The sequence below is a fragment of the Lipophrys pholis genome (assembly GCF_963383615.2).
Source record: "Lipophrys pholis genome assembly, chromosome: 5".
In the NCBI taxonomy this organism is placed as follows: domain Eukaryota; kingdom Metazoa; phylum Chordata; class Actinopteri; order Blenniiformes; family Blenniidae; genus Lipophrys; species Lipophrys pholis.
In genome coordinates, this window is record NC_137628.1 from 24762080 (window position 1) to 24786288 (window position 24209).

At 43.2% G+C, this 24209-nt stretch overlaps 1 protein-coding gene across 1 annotated transcript in view; it reads right to left on the reverse strand.

The window, feature by feature from the left end:
* Window positions 1–1865: 1865 nt before the first annotated feature.
* znf827 (zinc finger protein 827) overlaps window positions 1866–24209 on the reverse strand; it is a 76590-nt gene continuing 54246 nt past the window's right edge. Inside the window, exons 9-14 of the mRNA XM_080463341.1 lie at window positions 17263–17400; window positions 15823–15994; window positions 13843–14009; window positions 9025–9234; window positions 6474–6651; window positions 1866–2995 (exon numbers count right to left, since the gene is read on the reverse strand). Of these exons, the coding sequence (XP_080319467.1) occupies window positions 1996–2995; window positions 6474–6651; window positions 9025–9234; window positions 13843–14009; window positions 15823–15994; window positions 17263–17400 (1865 nt within the window). The 3' untranslated portion in view covers window positions 1866–1995. The remainder of the gene's footprint in view (window positions 2996–6473; window positions 6652–9024; window positions 9235–13842; window positions 14010–15822; window positions 15995–17262; window positions 17401–24209) is intronic.

A 24209-nucleotide genomic window follows, 5' to 3' on the forward strand; every position in this document is an offset into this window, starting at 1 on the left:
ACAATTTAGCCTGGGACCTTTAGTTCCCAGGGGGGAGCTTGACCTCTACTCTTCAATTCATACAATTTGTGTTCATTTACTTTCTCCGATTTCACAGAGGCAGACACCGGAAATGTCTAAATGTGAAACTTCAGGGGCGTCGATTGACTCGTTTCCAGCAGCCGCTGCCGACTTCCACGCTGCGCTTACTTAGTGGATCGAAGTCTGCACTTTAAAAACAACAACAAACAAACAAAAAAAATAAAACTAAATAAAGGTTTAAGTGCTTTTGGCTTGAAGTGTAACTACAGTAAGTGCAATTAAAACTCAAAAAAAAAAAAGGTTGACAGGAGGGGATGGCGGGGGAACAGGAAGCGGTACCGTGTCTGCCGGCCGAACAGAAGCCAGTGCCATTGAACACAACGCTGTACAAACAAATGGCTTTGCTTCATCATTGCACCTACAAGAGCTTTTATTCTCGCAACGGGTTCTCTATGAATGTTAGTAGAAAATGTTTATTATGATGTAAAAAGGCTCAGTTGAAAATAAAAAAAAAAAGTAAAAATGTAGAAATAAAAATCAAATAAAAATAATGAAAGACAAACAAAAACCAAAAAGAAAGAAATCGACACTAAAAGGCCACCAAACACACAAACTTTCCCGTCTTTACCAGCACAGAAGACGTCCCTGTTCACACTTCTGTATCGCTTCTTTTTCCATGTACATAAACAAAAATACATTCATTCAAGTCATTTTGGAACAGGTTTTTTTTTTCTTTTTTTTCTTCTTTTTTTTTGTTTTGTACACAAAAAATTACAAAAAGCTCCAAAAAGCACCATTGAATCGGCCTGTGGTGACCGAGGCTGCGGGCAGCTCGCTGCTCCGGCGCCGGTCACCTCCACAAAACAAGTTATCTCATATATCTCTTCTAAGTACAGGTGCGCGAGACGGAGTTCTGCATGCGACGGCCGCGCCGACATCGACCTGGTCTCAGATACGACGGGGGGGGGGGGTTTGTCGAGGATTTTGTTCACCTGCGAGTGCAAACGGCTACATTTTGCATCGACGTTCAGTCGGATTTCTAATGATTCTTCACGCACTCAGTCAGATTCATTCATTCCTACAGGGTCACAGCTTATCTTCTCTCCGTGAAGAGCGAAATTAGATTGTAACCTTCTAAAATAGCATGAACTCTGAGACAGAAGTGACGTCAGCCGGCAGCTCCGCAGAACACAGTTTCGCCATTATACAAAAGAAAACAAACAAAAATGAAAAAAAAATAAAAAATAAAAAATAAAATAAAAAATGGGAAGGGGAGGGGCTACAAAACTATGTACAAGATTGATAAATAAGTAAGTGCGTGGTTTGAGGCGTTGCTTTGGAAACGTGCCTTTTTTTACCGAAAAGCATTGCGTTTCATTGGTTCTGTCCACATTGCACCGCGAAAACACTTCAGGATATCTCCAATTTAGCTTCCTAATGACGTCAAAGCTAGTTGAAACACAGAAACAGGCATGCTATTCTGATGCATAATAGCAATAGACAAAGATGCACTAAAATATAGCACTTGCAAGTTTTGTTTTGTCTTTTCATCCCGTCGAAACGACTAAAGAAAAAAAATCTATAAAACTGAGATACGTTAGTTTCCTCAGATGATGCAACTGGGTCCAGCTCATTCAGATGTTTAAAAACGGAAGGAAAAAGAAAAAAGAAGAAGAAGAAAAAAAAAAAAAAAGAAAAGGTAATAGAGTAGTATTTGAAGTAGTAATAATTCAATTGATAGAACTGATAAGAAAAGCAGCTTTTTGATATAAATGCATTTTAGCATGTACAGCCTTTTTCTCTTATAAATGTTTTTTTTTTTTTTTTTTCCTTTTCTTCAATATGTTTGTCTGTTCCAGCTTATTCTGCTGGTCTGATTGGAAAAGATGTCGCTCCCACCGCAGTGGTCAAGTGTCATTCACGCCACTGTCCGAGGGGCGAGGGGGAGCGCGAGAGGAGAGGAGGCGGGCGAGGTCAGACAGTCTTGGCCCTCTCCATCAGTCCCAGGTAGGCCAGGAAGGAGTGTTTGTGGGAGGAGGGCGAGGAGGGGGAGCGGGAGGGCGACAGCGAGTTGGAGGAGGAGAGGAGAGGAGACGTGGCCGGCCGCCATCTGGAGTGGAGGTGCGAGTGGAATGTGAAGCGGCTGTTGTGGGTGAACAGGGTAGTGAGGGGGATCAGGTGGGCGCGGTCGCAGTTCCTGTACTGCTCAAACACGTGGCGGTAGGACGGGAGGATGAGGGAGGGGCCGCTGCCGCCTGGAACCCGGTTGTTGCCGTTGGTGCTGGCCGAGCGGCGCAGCGGGCTGATGGGGTCCAGCGGGTGGGGTTTGCCCAGCGTAAGTGACAGGGCGACGGACTGGAGCGCCTGCGAGGCCGTTAGACTCATGAGGGGGCTGTTGCTCCCGCTCCCCCCGCTGCTGCCCCCGCCGCCGAACAGGAAGTTCTCCTGGCTCTTCTGCAGGGACGAGCCTCCCGGCATCGTTCCCTCGAGGGGCAGCTCCTCCCCTGCGGCCTCTTCGTCCTCCTCCTCCTCTTCCCCTCCGCCTGCGTCCGGCCCCCCAGTCCCTCCGCTCTGGTGTTTCTTGAGGTGGCGGCTGAAGACGAAGGGGTGTGTGGTGGTGAAAGGGCACTCTTGGCAGCCGAAAGTCTGGCGCGGCGCGTGCTTCAGCTTCTTGTGCAGGTTGAGGTTGTCCTTGCGCTTGCAGCTATAGGAGCAGCGGTCGCAGTGGAAGGGCCGCTCGCCCGTGTGCACACGCACATGCTCGATCAGCTTGTTGGCCGTCTTGGACAAGTAGCCACACTGCTCACACTTGTAGTGGTTGCCCAGGCGGTGCCCGCGCATGTGGGCCTCCAGCGAGGCCTGGTCGGGCCACAGTCCCTGGCAGATGCGGCAGCGGTACTCCATCTTACAGTGCGTCTTGAGGTGGCACTCCATGGCCGCTGGACGATTGGTGGAGTAGATGCAAAAAGGGCACCTGGTTAATGCAACACAAGGGGGTGGGGGGGGGGGGGGGGGGGGGTGGGGGGGGGGGGGGGACACAACACACAAAAAAAGACAGTTGAAAGAAAAGCAAACGCTCACAACCATGTAACACACCTTGAAATTCAATAACACAGTGATGGAGAGGAGGAGGACAGAAAAAGGAAAAATAGTGTGTGATGTACAAGTTCTGTGTGCTCATGGTGCTTATGTGTGGCGGTTTAATGGTGGAAGAATTGAGGTGATCAGGTATGTGTGTGTGTGGGTGAGAGGGAAGGAGGAAGGAATAGGGAGGAGGAGGAGGAGGAAGAGGAAGAGGAGGGGGGGAGGGGTGACAGGCTGGAGAAAAGATTTTTTTTTTTTGCAGTAGGACATGAAGGGAAATGAAGGAATGGAGTGGCACTTACATTTAAATAGCACCTTTCATCTGCTCTGGGCCCCAAAGCGCTTCACAAACCCTGCAGAACAGAATCACCTCAGAAAAACCTCGAAATGGTCAAGGCCCTCTCTCCCTTTTCTACACACTCCTACATATACACAAACACTTTACATTGCTGGAGTGCACACACACACATGTACACGCCAGTTCGGGGGAGAACTACGTTCGGAGCTGGGGGTCAGCACACGCAGGCAATCAAAAACCAATTTCTACTTAAAGGCTCTTTAACTTTTTCTCCGCCCGCTCGGACCATCAAATCAAACGCGGTTTACATTAATTGTAGGAACCTGAAAGAATTTACAGAGTAACCCACGTGTACAGGTACTACGAGTTCAGCAATGCAGTTGAGTTAAAGCAGGTGGATTTAAATATTAAAAGAGAGATAAACTGAAGCTCAGCTCTGCTATTTTCTTCTTGCCCTCTGCTGAACAACAAATAGAGAGAAAAAAAAAAAGCTCCACTACTTGTATCTTTCTCTTTTGAAAGCCAGCGTCGAGTTAAAATCTGGCTTCAAAGACATTCACACCAGACAGAGGAAACATTTACAGCTATTACATTTATTCACTCACACTAAAGCTTAAGTCCTCAAATTAGTGACTAAAAGGTGCTGATTGAAGATCTTTGAGCTCTGAAGGGGCTGCTTGTGTATTTATCTCCTGCCGTCTATTAATTCTCTCTCAAAACACAAATCAGTGGAACTTGAAATGCTCCCATTTCCAGACGTTCGGCAATGTTGTGCACATGCTGCCTGCGGCGATGGCTGCACAGAGATATAATGTGGAACACAGATCTCGGTTCATGGCGGGATGAGGCGGCTGTCATAATGATGCGCATGCACGGGCTGAAATCATGTAGACGAGTCGAAAAAACAAAACAAAAACATGGCTGGTGTTGATGGGCCTTGACGGCTCGCTGCAGTCTTTTCTACCGTTTTGACATCAATGTGTAGTTTTTTCTTATTTTTAAACGCAAATATCTGATGTGAGACTGCCACACGAGGTGTGTTACGGTGATTAAGGCTTAGACATCGTCAGTGTGGAGTGTGTTGCGGTGGGCAGATGGACTTTTCCTCGACAGGCCTGAAATGGCACAAAAAACACGTCACAGTACAACAAAGGCTCCTGTGGGACCGGAGGGTGGAGATGGAGAGGGGGAGCATGAGGAGGAGGAGGAGGAGGAGGAGGAGGAGAGAGCTGCGTGGATCGTCAGTATTAGCAAAACAAAAAGGGCGTGATGTCGAAACAATTCACCACCGAAAGATACGCTCGTTTTTATTTCTGTATGTTTGTGTGTGTGTGTGTGTGTGTGGGGCGCTCTCCACTGTTCTGCTTCAGATGAGTGTAACACCTGAGAGCTCGGAATTCACCAAACGTGCGTTTGAAAGCCCTGGTATCGCTGTCGTTTGTTTGGATGTGATGATCTGACATTAGTGGGTGCACTTGCATGATTATCCTTTCGGGGTGCGCCAGCAAATCCTTTTTTTTTTTTTTTTTTTTTTTTTTTTTACATAATCCAAATCTGGACAGAAAACCAAGTGTCTGTATTTTGGGAAAGAGAAGAAGAAGAAGAAGGAAAAAAAAAGAAAAGAAGGGGCGCTTTGTGGAATGCAGGTTTCATCAGATATTTTTCCTTGGCATGGCTGTTCGCTGTGGGCAGTGGAACAACAGACCCTGAGGGGAAGCCCATTTCCATCTCCTCTTTCCCTTCTGTTCAGAACAGCCACTGCACGCACACACACACACACACACACACACACACACACACACACACACACACACACACACACACACACACACACACACACACACACACACACACACACACACACACACACACACACACACACACACACACACACACACACACACACACACACACACACACCACTGTCTAATAAGTTACACTTGCCAAGAGAGGCTGTCAAGCAAAACTACAGCTTGTATCATTTGGTTTGCTGGCTGCAGATAATGAACATTAAAGTGCGATGCGCTGATTGAAGACACATGGCTAAAATAATCTTCAAATAGAGCACCGATCGGGGTTTGTGTGTCCAAGTTTACAGGTGTCAACTGTGTGGCTGGTACAACCTGTTCTCATTTATTGAACAAAGCCCGACACTTTCACATGTTCAGATATTCATACAGTCCTGCATCTACATTACTCTTCAGCTTGTATGGGGTGGAGGCTAAACATCGCATTGCGTCTCTACGGAGTCCCATGAGTACGATGCCAATCAGGTCGATGACGTAGAGAGAAAACAATAAATAAAGAAGATCAAAGTCAGAATAACGACGCCACGTAAGGCGATTTAACTTGAGCTGTTTTTTAACGGGTTTATTGGGACAGTACTACAAGGAGATGAGCTCTGAGTATCAATAAAATGGAGAACTTGAGCATTTCTGGAGTTATATGCTAAAGGAAGGAAAACAGTAGAAAGATATATGTATATATATATATTTTTTTTAGATATGGCTGGTGAGATATACCGTACATCCAGGGAAGCTTTGAAAAGATGGACTATTTCTTCACTGTATTTATATTTGGGATGAATTTGTTGATAAAATTGTGGGAGGTCCTCATTTTTGTATATTTCAGGTTTCCTCAGCTTCTAATTTTGCTCGTACATTGACCATGCATCACGTAACTTCCAATAACTTTTAAGATGCTAATTCACAAGTGGACCTGGTGGAGTGGACATCATCTGCACATACGTCTGTCCTGATAAAGACCCACTGATGAGCCAATCATTTTTGGTGTCATTTCTCATTTTGATAGTTGTTTAAACAGCCTTGCACATAAATGCAACGTGTGTATGTATCCTGCATGAAATTTGCAAGATGTGTTTTTTTTTTTTTTTTTTTGACCGAAACAAAGGTGAAATTAAAATATTGATTAACCGGCACACCCCTGGCCTGTGAACGTGTTCGTACTGTGTGTGCCTCCTTTGTGTTTGGTGAATAGAAAGGGTGAGGGAGGGGAGGGGAGGGATGGGCAGGCGGAGTTAGGAACCTCTGTCTGTACTTGCTTTCCTTACTTGAGCCCTCCGGAGGGGACGGTGTGGCACTTCTTGTGCTCCAGCAGCTGCTCGGGCGTCTTGAGGAACTTGTGGCAGACGTCGCACTCGAACATCCGCGTGATGAGGTGGATCTGGAGGTGCCGCTCGTACATGCTGCGCGTCTTGCACACGAAGTTGCAGAAGACACATTCGAAACCTGGAGGGGCGGAAACGACGTGAGTCAAAAGGTCCACGACGACACACTGACTGTGTTCTGACTGCTGTGCTGTTCAATTCTGATCGCCGACACACTGAGGTGAAACAAGAGCGTGAGATCGCGCTACAAGTTCCACAGTAAAACAAGCAGGATGAATACTACTGCTCGTAATTGTATCAAAAGTTTTGAATTATAGTGTAATGACAGCTTTTCCAGTTGAGAGGTCACATTTGTGGTTTCATGCACCAAAAACTATGTGAACATAAATCTTCTTTCTGTGGCGCTCCACCAGGAACTTTCAGCTGCCTGTCTTTGAGAGATAAACACCAGGACCAACCGCAGCTTTTCTTTTGTCTCGCAGTTTCGTCGCTTTGCTACATTTTCTCTTATTGCATAAAATGTTGGCCGCTGGTGAGTACCGAGGACCGACACACGACATCCACTTGCCGTCGTGATAACGCAAAACTTCAGAGGTGCAAACGACTCGTTTACAGATACAGCAGCTGAATACAAAGTGTTTTGATATTCCGGCAGTATTTATACAGCACCTTGACCTGCTTTATAATCTGAAAAACAGATAAGAACCTCGCTTTCTACAAAACAGGACCTTTAAAATTGGGCTTTTAGGGAAAAAAAAAAAAAAAAAAAGTGATCGTTTTGTTGATGGTTGTGGTCTGAAGCAGTTCAAGGCTCACCTCGACTTCTGAAATCTCAGAGGCTGCCCACCTGCTAACAGTCAAAAAGAGTTCAGACACAGTCAGGTTTAATAATGGCCACTCATAAAAATACAATAATAAGCAGGATTCCAGTCTCAAATTGCTTTGCCTCTGCTGAAAGAACACTCCGGCACTGCAGCACTGCACTTCCACAACGTGGAGGGGCTCACAAGAGACAGAATAAAAACAATAACGGCCAAAATAGATGCAGCGGGGGCTGAGATAGTCTAACTGTGAGTCCCTAACAGGGCCTGAGCTCGAAAAACACGAGATCCTGTGATTCCCAAAGTACAGAGCTGAAAATTTAAAATCTTCCTGAGCGGTGGACGGCCAAGACGTTTCGTCTCATCTAAAGACAAAACTTTTTGATATGCTTATGAAAAAGTCCAGCTCTGGATAACCCTGTTAACAACATCGAGGTTTATTTTCTGGCCACATAATTTCATTCACTGGATGTAGCAGTAAGTCCTCCTGACAAGTAAACTGATCTTCATGTGTGAAACTGGCCGAGTGCCCCATTAAGTTATCTAACGGAAAGAGACAAATAATTCAAAGAGGCGTGGATCAGACCACATATGAACATAATTTAGGTAAATGAGGTTGTGCATGTAACGCTGTCACTTCATGACGAGTTTGTAACGTTCAGCAGCTGTTCTGAATTAATAGGTGTATTTCTGAAGGACGCAGTCAGCACAGGAGTGATGCCTCATCTCCGTGCGTCTGTCGCCCGCGAAACACCTTCCTGACCAAAGTGTTTAGTCTTAATGGACCTCGAGAAGACAAGGGTAATTATAGTGCAGACAGGCCTGATGGCTTTACAGCTCCTGAAACTTACTTTCTCAGGCGGCTGCTGACTGTGGCGAGACGCAGTCCCGAATCAACACAAACTTCTGTGAATACGTTCAAAACTGCAGTGATTGTTAACATGCCAGATCAGTGACTTTCCTGCTCTGTGCTTCCTGCTGGGGAGAATAATGAGTATGTACGTAGTGACATAAGATCCAAACATCATTTTGAGAACATCTGACTCTCTTGTAAAACCGTGGTGATGACTGTGGTCGCTTATCATCCATTCAACATGAAATTTGTCGCCGCTGTTGATTTTCTGCTGCCGAAATTCATGTTTGCTTTTTTGTCACTTCTGTTTTCTTTCTTTATTAGTATTAGGGAAAAATCAAGGTTTTTGAATTAGTGTCTGATAAGGGACTGTGGATGGATTAACGAAATAAGAAAAAAGAAAAGTAACGTCGCCTCTGAGAAAAAGTCGCTGGGCTTTAAAGTTACTCTTCCAGAGGGTCACCTTCTGACTTTTGTCATGAGGACTTATGAGAGGTATGGGTACTCTTTTCATGAAAATGAAATAACAGTACGTGCTCTAATTATGTACATTGAATCTGCATTTGATGTTATTCACCTTTAAACGTTCGTATGTACAGTTGAGTCCAGATCCAGAGGTGACTACAATCACCTCACTATCTATCACTCGTCAAACCAATAAATATTCACATTTTTGAAAATTGGCTTATAGGCCGCTAAGAATGAACAAGGACTCAGATGTCGCCTGTGAGCTGCCAGTTTGTCGAGTGTGTTGCAGATTAATCGTTAATTTGATACAAATGTCCAAACATTAAGGTTTTAAGTTTCCACAGCTCCTTGCCTTTGTCCGACTTGTCCTCGGTTCCTGATCCCGAGTGGCTCCCGGAGCTGGATTGGCTGCCTGCGGAGGAGGGCGGGGCCAGCAGGCTCTTGAGTTCTTCGTTACCGTGGGTGAGGTCCCCGCCCTCGGAGCTGTTGAGTGAATCGCTGAGGGCCGAGAGGGACGACGAGGTGCTCTTGGTCTCGCTGAGAGGACTTCTTGAATTCAGACCTGAACACGAGGGGAGCGAAGACAGAAAGAAGAGAGAAATTTATACAATTATCCAGATTAAACAACAAGAACATTTCAAAACATCTGCACAAACTGTTTCATGCAAATGTGTTCTCCTTTGTGAAGCACGCGCACACACGCACACACACACAGTAGAAAAGCAGGGCGCCTCCATTGCCCTGCGCTTTGACTGAGGCCTTGCTGCCAGCCCAATCAAAGATGCAGTGTGCTTTTATTGATCTCCTTCTCTAAGTCCACAATTCACAGAGAAGAGAGAGGTGAATTAGAAAGGGGAGGGTGGGGGGGGTGGGGTGAGGAGAGCAGGTCATGGCCGAAGGAGCTAAGATGGCGGGAGCATCTCAGGGCACAGCTCAACAAAGGGCATTCACTCAGGAGGAAGTGAAAAGGGGAGGGAGAAAAGCCTGCGTGGAACCTGAAATGGTTGACCTCTCTTTTTAATGCACACACTGACACACGCACACGTTTGAAACCTTCAGACATCAACACGAATATGCATTTTCAAACAAGCAATTCTTCAGATACACAAGAAGAATTTGCTTTAATCTAATCTAAATATATCGGCTGTCTCACAGCTCAAAGTGAATGGACACGAGGATGAAGATGCTAAGCTGGTGGGGAACAACCAGGATACATATCTTATCTAACATATAATTCACTACAGTCGCTTGCCTGCATATTTCTCCCTTTGTGGCTGTAACTGTGGTTTCGCAGTGTGTGTTTTCTCATAACTCTTCCTTTCCTCTTACCTAACTTGCATCCTGACTGGTGTGGCTGGATAGGACAAGCAACCAATCACAACATTCCCATCAGGACCAAATGTCTGAAAAAAGCTGGTGCATCCTCCACTCAGGGCGGCTGTCTGATCGAATGAGGTTACCATGCTGGGTGCTTCTGGTTAGTGCTGATTAAATACTTTGATTTAGCTTTGTGTTTGTAAAAAACATTATTGGTATTATTTCATTTGTAATCTCAATGAAAACCTGCAGACCTCGTCTACAATCTGTGGTTTGCCTAAACATTCATATGAAGACACCGTTTATGCTCATGAACATGAGAATTTCAGGAGCCTTTAAAAAAACTGATTTGCATTCCAGAGTTGCTCTTCAGTCCATAAGTGCTGTTATTACGGTTTTCTTTCATATGTGCAAATCTAATGACAAACTCAGAGCCTTGTGGGGGCTGAGGGATCCCCGGTGGGGAACCACTGGAAAAGGCTTGTAGTCACTGAAACTTGAGCGCCTGTCAAGATTGTGCTTTGTCTCTTTGATGTATTATGAGTTTTGTCTTTTTTTCCTCCATCGATTTGAGCAACTCAAGCTTGTTTTATTTCTTGTATTTTGTTTTTTTGCCATTCAATAGAATATTTTTCGTTTCACCTGTTAAACCCGGTCTTATGTCTTATGTGCTTCATTTCTTACTGTCCAAAAAAACACATTGACAAATAAAGAAGCAAAATCTCAGCGATCCTCACTGTGAGCAGCACCCACACGACCTTTATTCGCCCTGCAGAGTCCCAGCCTCGCAGGGGGTGAGCTTAAACTATGTACCTGCTGAGCTCTGCCTTCTCTTGCCTGGGTGTGTCCACACGGTTGACCAGAAAACTACGCTTTTACAGCCCGTCAGGCCTCGACTCTTATCCAGTGCTCTCATCGTCTCACCACCTGAAACTTTGACACTTTACCAAATATCAGCAGACAGTGATAAACGACCATAGCAGCCAGGCAGTGTGTGTGTGTGTGTGTGTGTGTGTGTGTGTGTGTGTGTGTGTGTGTGTGTGTGTGAAGTTTAAGGTAACCATGAGCCCGGCTACTGTAGATTTCTGCGTTCGCCGGTGGTGTCCATCTTGTGCAAGACTGAGATAAATGCCAGGCCAGGCTGAGAGACTTTAAAGATGGCCACAGTGGCATCGTAAACCCAGCTCGGCTCCAAAGGACCCAAGGCCTATTGATTTTTTCCCCCTCAGGCACGATAAGGGCCAACCTTCTCAGATAAACAAGGCCACTGTGGCCTCTGAAAGACCCCTCAGCTGTCTGGGCCGGACAATCCCACCCACCCACACACACATACGTACACGGCAGAAGCAAACACACACTTTGAGGAAGAGTGGAAACGTCAGCAATAAACTGGACAAAGCTGTTTTAGACAAAAACACTCATATCGACCACCAGGGGTTCAGCCTTAAAAGTCCAAAGAAGGTCGATTGGAGGAGGTTTGTTTTTGAAAGCCGGCTCTACTTCTTGTTTTTCTTCTGTGTCCCCTCAACTGACACCACGCTGTGTGTTTATGAAATATTTCATTAGGATGCTTCTGCTTTTCTACTGCTGATCATCATTTAATATTACCTAAATGTCAAGATGACTTTAAACATTGTCAGACAGAGAAGTATATATTTCGTTGTCTTTTTGCTCCAACACAACACATAATGTGATGCAGCAATAATCAGGATACTTAGTGGCTCAACAGAAAAATACCTGCTGATGTTTCAGTATAGTTTTTCTTTCTCGTCCTGGTGGAGTATTTCCAAAAGGCCTTTAAGCAGCTATTTAGACAAAGTTCTGTCTGAAACAACTTGTTTTAGTTCTGAGCTTTCAAACAATTTTAGTTTCTGGAAACTGTCTTATTTGACCATGAACCCTTTCTTTCAGCAGTATTCAAAACACCAAACAGTAGGATCAAGTGCTTGCAATTTGACACCAGCCTTAATAGCTTGAATGGAAACAATGACAATACAAAGAGCAGATCCTTCACAGAAGCTGGAAACTAACTGGAATTTTCTTATGGAGAAGTTACTTTATGTGGCTTTTGACATTGTGCCATAATTGAACATACTGCTGAACATTCTGAGTTTGCCTTTTCTTAAATGTACATTTTGTTTTGTTAAGGTATTCTGTCAAGGCAAATCAAGTAATGAATCAAAGCAAATTACAAAAATAACCAAATAACCTCTAAAGTCATTATTCCAGACAACAATCATGATTTGATTTGTCATCCAAACATCAAACACAGTATTTATGTTGTACATTCAAAATGTGCCTCAGTTGATCAACAGTTCTGCAATAAAGTTGCACTAAACAGACACAATATGATGATTAAATACCTCTTAAAACACTTAAAGCTTAAATTCAGATGTTTCACCACTTCTTTTAAATACAACCAACCCCCCCACCCCCCGTGTTGGAGTACAGAATCCAAAACAATAGAAAAATGTGTCACTGTCCAAATACTGCAGCGCTTTTCTATTCTGAGCTGTGAACAAGAGCCACATCGAGTAAGCTCCCACCCACTCTTACATGTGAGAGTAATTTTGAAAATAACTCTATAAATCATTTTTCTAGCTGTTGAATCACTGTGCTGCTGTCCAGTGGATTTTGGAGATTTGTTCTGAAGCATAACAAGCAAGAATGTGAAGATGACAAGTTGGAAATATCAGAGAAAATTATCAAACGATAATAACTGATCTACACTTTATTGGTTGTAGAAATGCCTTGCTTGTCTCTCTATTTCTTAAAAATACATTATATATGTTTAGTTTTCTGGCCTCTTGTATCTATTAAAATAATTTAATCTCTATTTAAATCAATACATAATCACAGGCAGGGTGTCCACTTGAGACTCTATAAATTCAAGACCAGAGTTTGAACTGTTTAACTAATAATTCAGCTAAAATACATCTTTTTTTAACAGACTGTAAATTCTATGAAAACTATTTGATGTATTTAAAAAAAAAAATAAGATGGAACACAAAATCATAACTAGCAGGTAAGCAGGCCTATAGATAAAGACCAACACAGAGCTGCACACACACACCTCCTATAATCTGTTTTAAAGCTTTTAGAACAGCACTTAACAAATCTTTCATTTCAAAATTCCTTACGAAGTCTGACATAAAACTAAATTCTGCTACTAAACAGGAAACCTCAGAGTTTCACTCTCGACTGGATGGCCAAATTTTAAAATACAATTCGTTGACACTTTTATTCGGCATGTTGAGAAAGATGTTTTAAACGCAGTGAGATTTAGAATTTATCCCCCCGTCATGAAAATACCTCACAGAAGGGGGATACACTGACACTGACCAGGGGGAGGGAAGATCCCCCATCATTCTCTGCGAATTGCACCTGGGTCAAAAACAATTCTTTTACAATCGAATGTGATCCAATACATTCTGCAAATGTAGCATTTGTCAGTTTGCTTGTTTTGATGCACCAAAATGTGTAAAATTGGGAAGTGTTTTAAATATTTTAGTCACCGTACTGATGTACAAGATGCAAATACCTCTTAATATAATGCAGTCTGAGCCACACCATTGCACATCACAACCTCAAAAATTAAATCACGTTTAAAAAAACAACAACAACTTTTGCAATTATATCCAGCAAAACTGCACTTTATCATCTGTAAAAGCTGAACGTTTGGCAGATCTGTTATAACAGCCAATATTAGATTGTGCAACTCTACGTAAAATGAAGTGTGTGCTGAGAATACACAACCACAGTGAATCACTTACAACCCTGCAATGAACCAACACACAATAACGACATGATGATTGAATGTGCGTCACTTCATTTATTACCAGGCCGTCTTTACCTGCGTGTCCAGTACTGATGTGGTTCTTCATGTCGCTCTCCTCCATGCAGACGTAGTCACAGACGCTGCAGCACAGCGAGAACATCCACTGCTCCTTGTCCACATGGAGCGACATGTGGCTGACAAACTGGGCATTGAGCTCCGTCTGGAAACCACACACATGGCAGCTGGACAGAGAACAGAGAGGAAAGAGGAGGCCGGTGGTGAGAATGAGAGGAGGGAGACAGTCGGCTTCAGTGTTATATTTTCCCTGCATAGGAAATGGAATGGTCCGGCTACAATCTTTTCAAGAGATGATTTGAAATTAAACACTGTGGTGATTCAAGAAATGGTGAGGATGACCTCTGTAGCCAGTTTTAAGTATAAAGCAGTATTTTAGGAAGTCTTGGTTTGTTACTGAGGCTTGAAAAAAAAAAAAAAAGAAAAAAAAAAAAAAAGGAATTGTGTCGGTACAATAAAATGATAAATTACAGTTAACACAAAAATAAAGATCGCTTCATCAATGACTTAGAATAGAAATAATTAATAATCCCAGCGAGAAATTCTTAAGTTTAAGCTCCTGATAGATCTTAACTTCACCAAGGGGGTTTTGTCATACTTCAGTAGGGAGATAGAAGAAAGTTCAATAGACTGATCAATCCTTACCTTCTCAGCCAACATTTTTGATTTACTTGTGCAATGAGAAACATCTGAACAATGTATTCAGAGCACAAGTGTCTTTTCCCAGTTGTTCTCAGTGAAGAACGAAACTAAAGCATCTCTGTTGATAACACCAACTATTTTGCATGATCACTTTTCAGAAAAACAAACAAACAAAAAAACAAACTTTGTTTGCATGAACCACTTTTATTCGCTGAAACGGGACTTATGTTATCTTGGACAGCTATACTATACATTTTTAAGAGATATTTCTGACAACAGAAACAAGGAAGCTTGTGGAGGTTGTCATCAGCAATCATCACTAAATCATCCTGTATTTATTTTTGCTTTTGCCGCATCTCCATGTGCCCGACGGAGGTACCTAGCATTTGTGTAGAGGTGATTTTTCAAAAAATATATATGAAGTCAGTCCACGAGACATCTTTGGAGGCAATGGTAGGGAACTCTTCTACATATGGAAATTGCAAGGTTTGCTCCTCCTTTCTTCAATTTATTTAATCTCTGCTAGCTGTGTGCTGCATAAAGGAGAGACACACAAATAGTCATGTTTATTAAAAAACTGAGTACTATCTGTTGAATGCAAGATGGTAAATTCATATCAAGCTTGCAAAGTATTCAGAGTATGATAGCTGACATTGTGGCCTAATTACTAATGCATCCAAATCAATGTACATGTTATCTCATCTGTGTGTGTGTTTGCGTTGTTCTCCATGGCCAACAGGGTTACTCCCGTAGTTAGAAGATACAAGCGCATATTTTAGGTGAATTAGTGTTTCTAAATTAACAAAGCTTAAGTTAAGTAAAACAAAATAGATGATGGAACGAATGGATGAACTTATCAGTTTCAAAGTAAAGTCCACAGTGTCACTGCAGTGACGTCGCCTTGGACAATAAAGTCTTTTAGTAAATTGTGTTCTGCCGACACTGAAGATCCTCGTTACAAGTGTTCTCAAACACTGGGATTTGATACACACATAAAATATTAATGCAAGAATCTTTGGACTCACATTGGCTGTAATCCCAAAAAATACAATTTTGATCAGACTCCACAAAACACAGCATGACATAGGAAAGCAGATATGCATTAAAGCTGCATGATGTCAGTTTTACATATAATTAGGCAGATGGTGTTAAATGTCTTTGTGCTCTGGGACTTGTCGATCCAAAAAAACAGCGCTATTTTTATATGTACATCATTGAATGTTGGCAATGAGAAATGTGCCATACATTGGCCATATCAGTCAGAAAATGGCAGGATCAGGTCAAATCATGATCATTTTCACTCTCAGAGTTGTCATGTGGGTTGTGCTCGATGAATACCTGTAGTAGTAGGGGCAGTTCTTGCGCTCAGCAGAGTCTGCAGTAACGGCGCTGACGATCTGCTCAGCATCGGTGTTGACCAGCTTGACAGAGTGGATGGTCAGGTGCTGATTGAGGTTAGCCCTGCACTTGGCTGCGTAAGGACACAGGTGACACTTGTACTTCCTCTCCTCTGCAACACAACCCACACACGGACAGAAGACCCCGGGGTTACAGTAAACATTACCTCAGATGATAGTTCATTAAGGTGTGCTCAACCTCTGAGCCTTTAAAGCAAGCTTGAACCTAATTACTTAATGTGTAACCCTGCTTCACCCCCGCCTGACCTCAAGTGTAATTCTGATGGGGGGGGGGAAAGAATCTCGTGACACAAGACAAAATCAACTTTTCTGGAGGAAAAGGACGCAGATTATTTTAGGCAGATGACGGTGAAAACATGAGGCACATATGAACATAATGTCTTCTTATCTGTGAGAACTATAAAATCCAAGCAAAGCCACATTTTATTTCATCTAAAACAAATTAACATAACAACACATCGACTCTCTCACTCCCCTCAAACACATACACACACACACACACACACACACACACACTCACATACACACCATTTGCCCCAAGGACATGAAGCCAGGCAACCTTTATGTCGCCGGGGAAACCAAAAAGACCATCACACTGACATATGCCCCTGCTTCTGCTCTCTGTGGTGTGGCCAAGCTGTTCACAGCCAACACTCTCAGATGGTGTGTGTGTGTGCGTGTCGTGTAGCGTGTGCACGCAAAATGTGAGAGCATGTCCAATTGTGCGGGGGCATTTTGTACACAAGTCTTCATTTGTGCACTCACTGATTTGGTCTGCTATCACAAGTAGGCCGAATTAATTCACTAATCCAGAGCTTGTTTCGACTTAAATAAAATTGTAAAGACAGGATGATTTTTTTCTTCTTCTTCTTTTGCTAATAAGGACTGAGTGTTGGATTGTGCAACACTGTGATGTGGTAGAATGGATCAATTGGGAGCAAAGTGGGGCCAAGTTTGAAAACACAGTGTAATCAAGACACAAGGGAGTGAGAGAGTCTCCTGTGTCTGGGAGTGTGAGAGAGAAAGTGAAAGAGCAAACCAATCGGAGCAGCATCGGAATTACTGCCGTGTGTGTGTGTGTGTGTGTGTGTCCTCTGTGAGACATCCTTCTGGCTGGGTAATTAGACGGGCAGTTTTCCCAGTGAGACTAATCATGGTAGTAATCTCTTTAAAGGAAGGGTAATCTAGTCTAGTCAACCTTATTTACTTACCGTGGGCAGCGCAAACACAAGCAGGCATGGACAAACGCAACAGCCAACGTCTGTACATTAACAACAAGATGCAAATGTACGGACTGAGGCGCGGCAGCAATTTGCACTAATGACTTCATAGAGTGTGTGTAGATTGTGTGTTTCTTTACCTGTGTGTAGAGACAGATGTCTAGAAAGGGTCTGCTGCCGACCAAACACCTTGCCACAGACGGGACAGGGGAAGAGCTGTTCATTTAGTCTCCACTGGGCAATCCCATTACCTGGCTCACCTTCGTCTTTTTCTGAGTCTGTGAAGCACACACGCACACACGCGCACACGCACACACGCACACACGCACACACACACACACACACACAGGTGAATGTCGAAACTGATAAAAACAGCTGCTGTCTTGCTTGTTAATCCAAACTTACATGAGAAACTTGGGAGTGTTTCCCAGGTATAAGGCCACCTATTGTATACACCAACTCCGGACAGAGATTGTCAATCAGAAATAGAAAAAAAACAACGTTTCTGCCAGAAAATTGCTTTGTGCAGTTTATTGAGACCAAGAAAATACCAAATCAAACATCTTCAGGAGAGAAAGCGGAGAGACTTTACAGGATCTCCTGTGATCTCCTGTGCTCCCTGTTGGTGAAACAAAACTCTGCATCAGACTTTAGTTAGGAGATTAGTTCGGTCAACATCCTCCTGCTTGCAGATTGCCCAGGATTGAGCTGAAGTCCAAATTACATTTGGTATTTCGGTATATCGTCTCAAGACTTTGCTCGAACAGACCACAGTTTAGAAACTGGCACCGCTCAGCACAGACTCGTAACATCTGCAGCATGATGCCACACACACTGAAAAAGTGGAGCCTCAGCAGGGGAAAAAAAAAAAAATGGCCATCTGGGGTTCTTTTTGTCAGGAAATGAGAGGATCTTGTCGGTTTCCAAGAATTTGCACTCCTCCATTGATGATCTGCATCCTCTGCATGTCATCCTCCAGATTTTTGTGGGGAAGTCCTTTGTTGTCGTCCTGGCTGGCCTGCGGTCTGATTTCAGAGTGATCGTTTAACGATGCATATTCAAAAGATCTGTAGTTTTCCTGTGCTTTAGCCGTGCTAAGCTAAGAGAGAAAGATAATTCTCATCCGTTTGAAACAATGAAATAAAGGCCCATTGTGACCTCCTCCAGATGAAGCTAAACTTGAAAGCCACCCACCAAGCGTTAGAATATCCCAAATCAAATGCTTCTTTTGAATGTGCCGTTAGATTTGACCCCTTTAAAAAGAACTCTGGCACAATCTCTGTTTTAATATAGTTTAATTGTGTAACAGAAATGGCTGAAATCTGAACCCTTGTGCACACATGAGGTCTTTTGGGTGGAGGGTAACCACAATAAAAAAGCCACAATACAAATGGACACTTAAAGGCCATGGCTTATTTGTGATAAGTACATGGCGGGATGTCACACGGTTATGAGGTTCATCTAACCTCTAAAACTCTTTCAATTTTCTCTCAAATCAGTCTTAAAACAACCACTCTCTCCTTTTTGTCATTTGTGTTCTGTTCTGGTCTTATAGCTGTTCTTCTGTGGGCTTTTGCATTTGCGTTGAACAGAAAGTGACAGAAAGGAGGTATTCTCATTTCATGGTTTGACTCCTGGCTTGAAGGCCTTTCTGTGTGTAACTTGTCTGTTCTCCGTGTGCATGTTTTTTCTTTTGAGGGGTTCCCTGGTTGCTGCCACATGACAAAAACATGTGGCTGAGTTCAACTAGTGACTCGAAATTGCCTGTAGGTGCAAATGTGTGTAATTATCAGTCTCGAGTTTTTCCTGGGATGGACTGACGTCCGGGATGTGCCCTGCCTTTACTGATAGACGGACGGGATCTGCTCCAACAGCCTCCAAGCCTGACTGAGTCTCCTTTATGAACAAGGCCTTGGTCAACTTCTTGAAATATGTCAAAGTGGACCAGATACAAAGAAAAAATTTTAATTAAATGAGCTCTTTATGAGTCAGACAAACTAGTTTTCTGGGGTGATCCTGGTTTTCGGTGACCTGACAGCAGGACAATCCACCAGCTGGAGACAGCAGCTCGTGCTGGAACATGTGTGATTCTCGTCTTACAGTGGCAACTCCGACTCACAGCTTACAGGATCTGCTGCTGACGTCCTGGTGCCAGATACCACAACGCACCTTTAGCAGTCTCACAGAGTCCATGTGGGCTGCAGCTGTTTCAGTAACACACAGCACAAGCAGCAGCAGCTGATGCGTTTTCGCTGAGCAGTGAACAAAATACAATATATTCTTTACTCTGCTGATAAGATTTCACACCACACACCCTCTTGCCGTAAAGGTTCCCATAAAATCAAGGGATAATTCGAGAAAAAGCGTTCCCACGTCATTCCCCATTTCAAACGTTTAAGAAGACATTCTCTCGGCTTTTCTGTGAAGTAGCACCACGACCGTTAGACTGTGAGCTAATTTGCTAACCCACAAGACTGAAACCTGTCTGCCACCATTTGACAGATGCTCCTCGTCTCGCCTGCGGGAGGAACGCAGTGTACAGTAAAAGCATTCTTAATGTCAACAGCAAGCACGAGTCCTTTGCTCTGCAGCCTGCAGCATGAGAATAGCGCTATCGCTCTACCTGCTGTACATCACCCCGTCTCTTCATTCACCCCTGAATAAAAGAAATAAGAATGAAAGAGCTGTGTTTGAATGCCCCGACAAACTTCACACAATTCAGGTTACAGCTTTGAATTAAACCTCAGCGCATGAATAGAGCGAGGACTAATCACAAACGCAGGGGAAAAACATTAAATATATTCCTCATTGTGTTGTGCAACTCCCTCGGACACAGGCTACATTTTTAATTATTGTCTATATTGTTGAGGGGGCAGACTACACAACCTGTCCTTGGCCAAAGCTTTGTATAAGTATGACATCAAAAAGAAAAAAAGGGTTTTTTCATATTACTCCAACTTTATTTTTTAATGTTGATAAAGAGATGAGAAATGCTGCTCCCCGTTCCTGCAAATTCCAAGTCTGATTCTTTGCAGATGGAGATCAGCACACAGAAACTTCACAGTTCTGATTTCAATGAAGTGAACAATAGCGAGAGACGATTGTTAGGCAAGAGAATCCACACCTTACACTCAACAACAAACTGTGTGGCTTTCTGTCACCAAGGTGCTTATAAAAATCGCGGTTGTCCTATAAAATACAACGTGGCCGACTGAAGAGGTATTTGAGGGGGTTTGAAAACGAAGAATGTTTTCTGGCATTTGGGGGCAGGTTTTGTGGCAAGTGGTAAAGAACAGATGGTGGTGTGAAAGGACATTTTACTGCTGTTACACTGACTCACACAACCTGCAGCTTTTTTTTTTTTTTTTTTCCCTTTCTGAATCTGTCTCACATGTTTAACGGTTTCTTTGCCCTCTATAAGCGAGCTGGCGAATTTATACCGTGTGTCTTTTGTTTCCTCAATTTCATGTATGTCACATTCTTCCTAAAATCCGACAGATTTGTGTTGCAACAAGAAACTCAGTTTTATCTGGAGCTGAAATAATCAGTCACTTGATCAACACCAACTGTTTTGATCATTAATAATTGATGGGGATATACAGGAAAAATCTGCCGATGCCACATCCATGTAATCTCAACAACAACACAAGACCCCCGAATAAGACCTTTTTTTCCACACAGTAGGCTTTTTTTTTTTTTTAATCATAGCCTGAGCAGCACAAATGGGATTCCCCCCCCAACAAATCAGACACAGGCCACTTTCATACGTCGTCCTAAATCGAATATATATCAGATGTTTTTCCAAGCGACTTCAGTCTCGAAGGTCATGTCACATTTCATCCAACTTTTAAGTTGCTGAAGTGAGACGGTTCAACAATATTGAATCCGAGGAGGGGATACACGCTAAGATATATAGTATATTCATATATAGTTCCGTACAGAGGTAGGATCATCGGCTTTCATCAAGATTTGGTATTTGGTCATCATTCTGTTGGCTTTGATTGCACAACAACTGATAAAATCACGCTCATGTGCAGTATCCACAGGTCACTTCGGGTGTGTACACTGTGGACACGGGTGTGATGGCAATTAGAATGCAAGAAAGAAATGGGATTAAACATTGAGACTTGCAGTGTAAATGTAGTCTAAGTCACGTGAAGCTGTCAAAAATCAACGCCTTTAAATGTTTTGTGACCATTTGCATTCCAAACAGCTGACCGATGTACAGAAAAGAAACTGCCAGATTGCTCCGTAGTAAATATAGCTGTTAGCTGCAGACCTTTAATGTGTGACCTTTTTGCCAGAGGTCGATATATCACCCCTGCAAAGGGGTGACTGAGGGCATACATGTGTTGGCACATGCGCCGGTGTAACCCTACACCTGCCTGTAAACCAAGTGCGTAATGAGAAAAAAGCAGCGTGTTGTTTGTGGACACACAAGGTTCCACAGGTGGCACCGGAAAGACAAGTCTAGAAACCTGAGATACTGTGACCAGGCTGATCTCCAGGTTGCAGTCTCTTTGACCTGATGCATTAGCAGGAATCTAGAAGTGGAAAGCGATGTTTCTCCAAAGTCAGTGCTGCCATTCTTATGGCATTTACAGCTGAAGCTTAACGAAAAAAAAAAGAAAGAAAAAGAATTAACTTATCTTGACTCACACAAGTGAGACAAGGGGACAATTTGGTCACACAGGGTGACGAGAAGCCGGACAGTGTGGGCTCGAGGCCACGACCCGGAAAACATACTGATGATTAAGCCAATTAGGGTGTGGTACTGGCCTTCAAGTGGTTAATAGTTTAATTAGTGTCATTAGAGCAGAAGAGAGGGACGCAAACAAGAAATGAAGGATTGTGCTAAACCCCAGACTGGAGGGAGGAGACCGCGAACTCCTGAAGTCACAATGGAATCACACAAACTCCTACTCATTTATTCTCTCTTTCTGGCTTAAAGGGAAATACTCACACTTTTCAGCTTCATCTCAGCATGAAAGTTGTTGGGCCTGAGCTCCATTAGCAGCCATAACGAAGAGCATTCCTTTCTGCTACGCTACTGAAGATGCGACACCACCAGTTCTCTCGTTGAATGTGCGGAGATAAACACGGGATTCTTTCTTTTCTTCTTCTTTTTAAATGCATGTTACAAAGACATTCACAAGGCTGGAGTGTGTTGTACATTGTAAAGCCATTATAAACATTCACAGTAAACACAGTTAAAACTGTGACTTTCTTCACCTGAGAACACATTGCTAACATTCCAGCTCACACTACGTGTGAAGCTTATATTGTGCAAATCACATTAAGTTTTTTGCAACCACAGAGAATATACCACCAGAGCATAATAATGATAAATGCTCAAAATATGTATCTTATTCCACAACGCAAACAGTAATTAGTCTCATCTTCATAGTTACTACACAAAAGTACAAACGATCCTTCACTGTTCAAAAGTGAACCACAAATGAACTGATGTGGAATCTCCGGAGTACTTAAAGTAAATCCATGCACACACGAGAACCAGTGCAGCACAGTGCAGCCCCTTCCTTTGGGCTGCACTGTGGCCAGTGCACATTGTGAACCAAATATAACAACACACACAAAACAAACAAAAAAAAAACAAAACATTAAATCATAAAAGGTCCCAAACAATCTGAAGTCTGCATCTGAGAGTAAATGCAGAATAAAAAAGTGGAAGGGCTAGTGCAGGAAAGGTGGTATGAAGTGACAGGAAAAGATAGTAGTTCACTGACCACTGAACTGCAAAGCTGTTTATAGAAAGTCGGCCTCGCTACAGCTGCAGTGAGAAATGCTTACCAATGTTTGGATCGGAAGGTGATAAAAGAGGGAGGGAAAGAAAATGGAGACACATGGGGAATAAATGAAACAAGTGTAGATAGACACAAGGAAGGAGTGGAAAATAGTAAAACAGTACGTGTGCGTGCGTGTGCGTGTGCGTGTGCGTGTGTGTGTGTGTGTGTGTGTGTGTGTGTGTGTGTGTGTGTGTGTGTGTGTTGGGAGGCTGGATGTGAAGCTTAAACACACAAGGGAAAGGTGGGGGGGGATGGGGGTGGACTGGACGAATTAACTTTCAGGACACTTTTGACACCCAGAAGCCAATCAGATTTTCATTAACTGGCAGAGGGACAGGCAAAGCTGGCACAAGCTAATTAACCTCTGGATCTCTCACTGCCAAAGGAACATGAAGGGAAGTTCTGGGATGCCAGGGAAGAGGGGAAGAGGGGAAGCGGGAGAGCAGAGGGTGCCCCGGGCAGAGCCTTCAGGTTGGGGGAATGTGTGAGAGTTCAGAAAGGCCAGATGAAGCTCTTGAATAGTGTTTAAGTCTGTGTAAATGAAATGGGGAGATCTGCTTGGAGTCTCATGATACTTGAAACTAAAGGAACAGCTGAAACCCCCTCGAAAATGTAGTAAATTATGAAGTAGTGAATCTTCATGTTCGAGACCAATGACCCACTCAGACGCGGATGCTCCTCTAAAACAATAACAGTCACAACACTAAGAGGCATCAGAACCAATGCTTCACCCACTTGTTGTCATTAGTTAGTGCCCCTACTACAGTCTATAGTTTGCAAGCAAATGATTCCTCTTTAGTCAGCATCTTTCCTGTAGGCCAGATTCTGAAAAACTGCTATGTTCAAGCTCAGTTTTGAGAATTCTCTTGAATAATCGAATGGTTTGCTTGGTTTTGAGAAGAACAATATCTAAGGAAAATGATAACTGGGACTAAATTTGGTTGTTTAAACGTGTACAGCTGCACTTCTGACTGTAGCGGTTGACACTCGAAAAGCTGCACATTTAATGCAACTGGCTGGTTGTTTCAGTGTTATAACGGACACACACAATGACTCAGAGCAGAGATTATGCCTGTTTGATCACGACTTTGCGGCCTACCCTTATACAGTCAGTGATATTACTTTTTAACTTTTAGAAATTCAGATGGGCATGTAATTACACATTTTTGTCCTGTGGCGTGAGACTATGAGAGCCCATACTTATTAGTGCTTTACCCAAAACTTCAGGCATGAACTTAGCTAAAGTGTTAACAGGCAGAAGGGATTAACTGGAGTGTGTG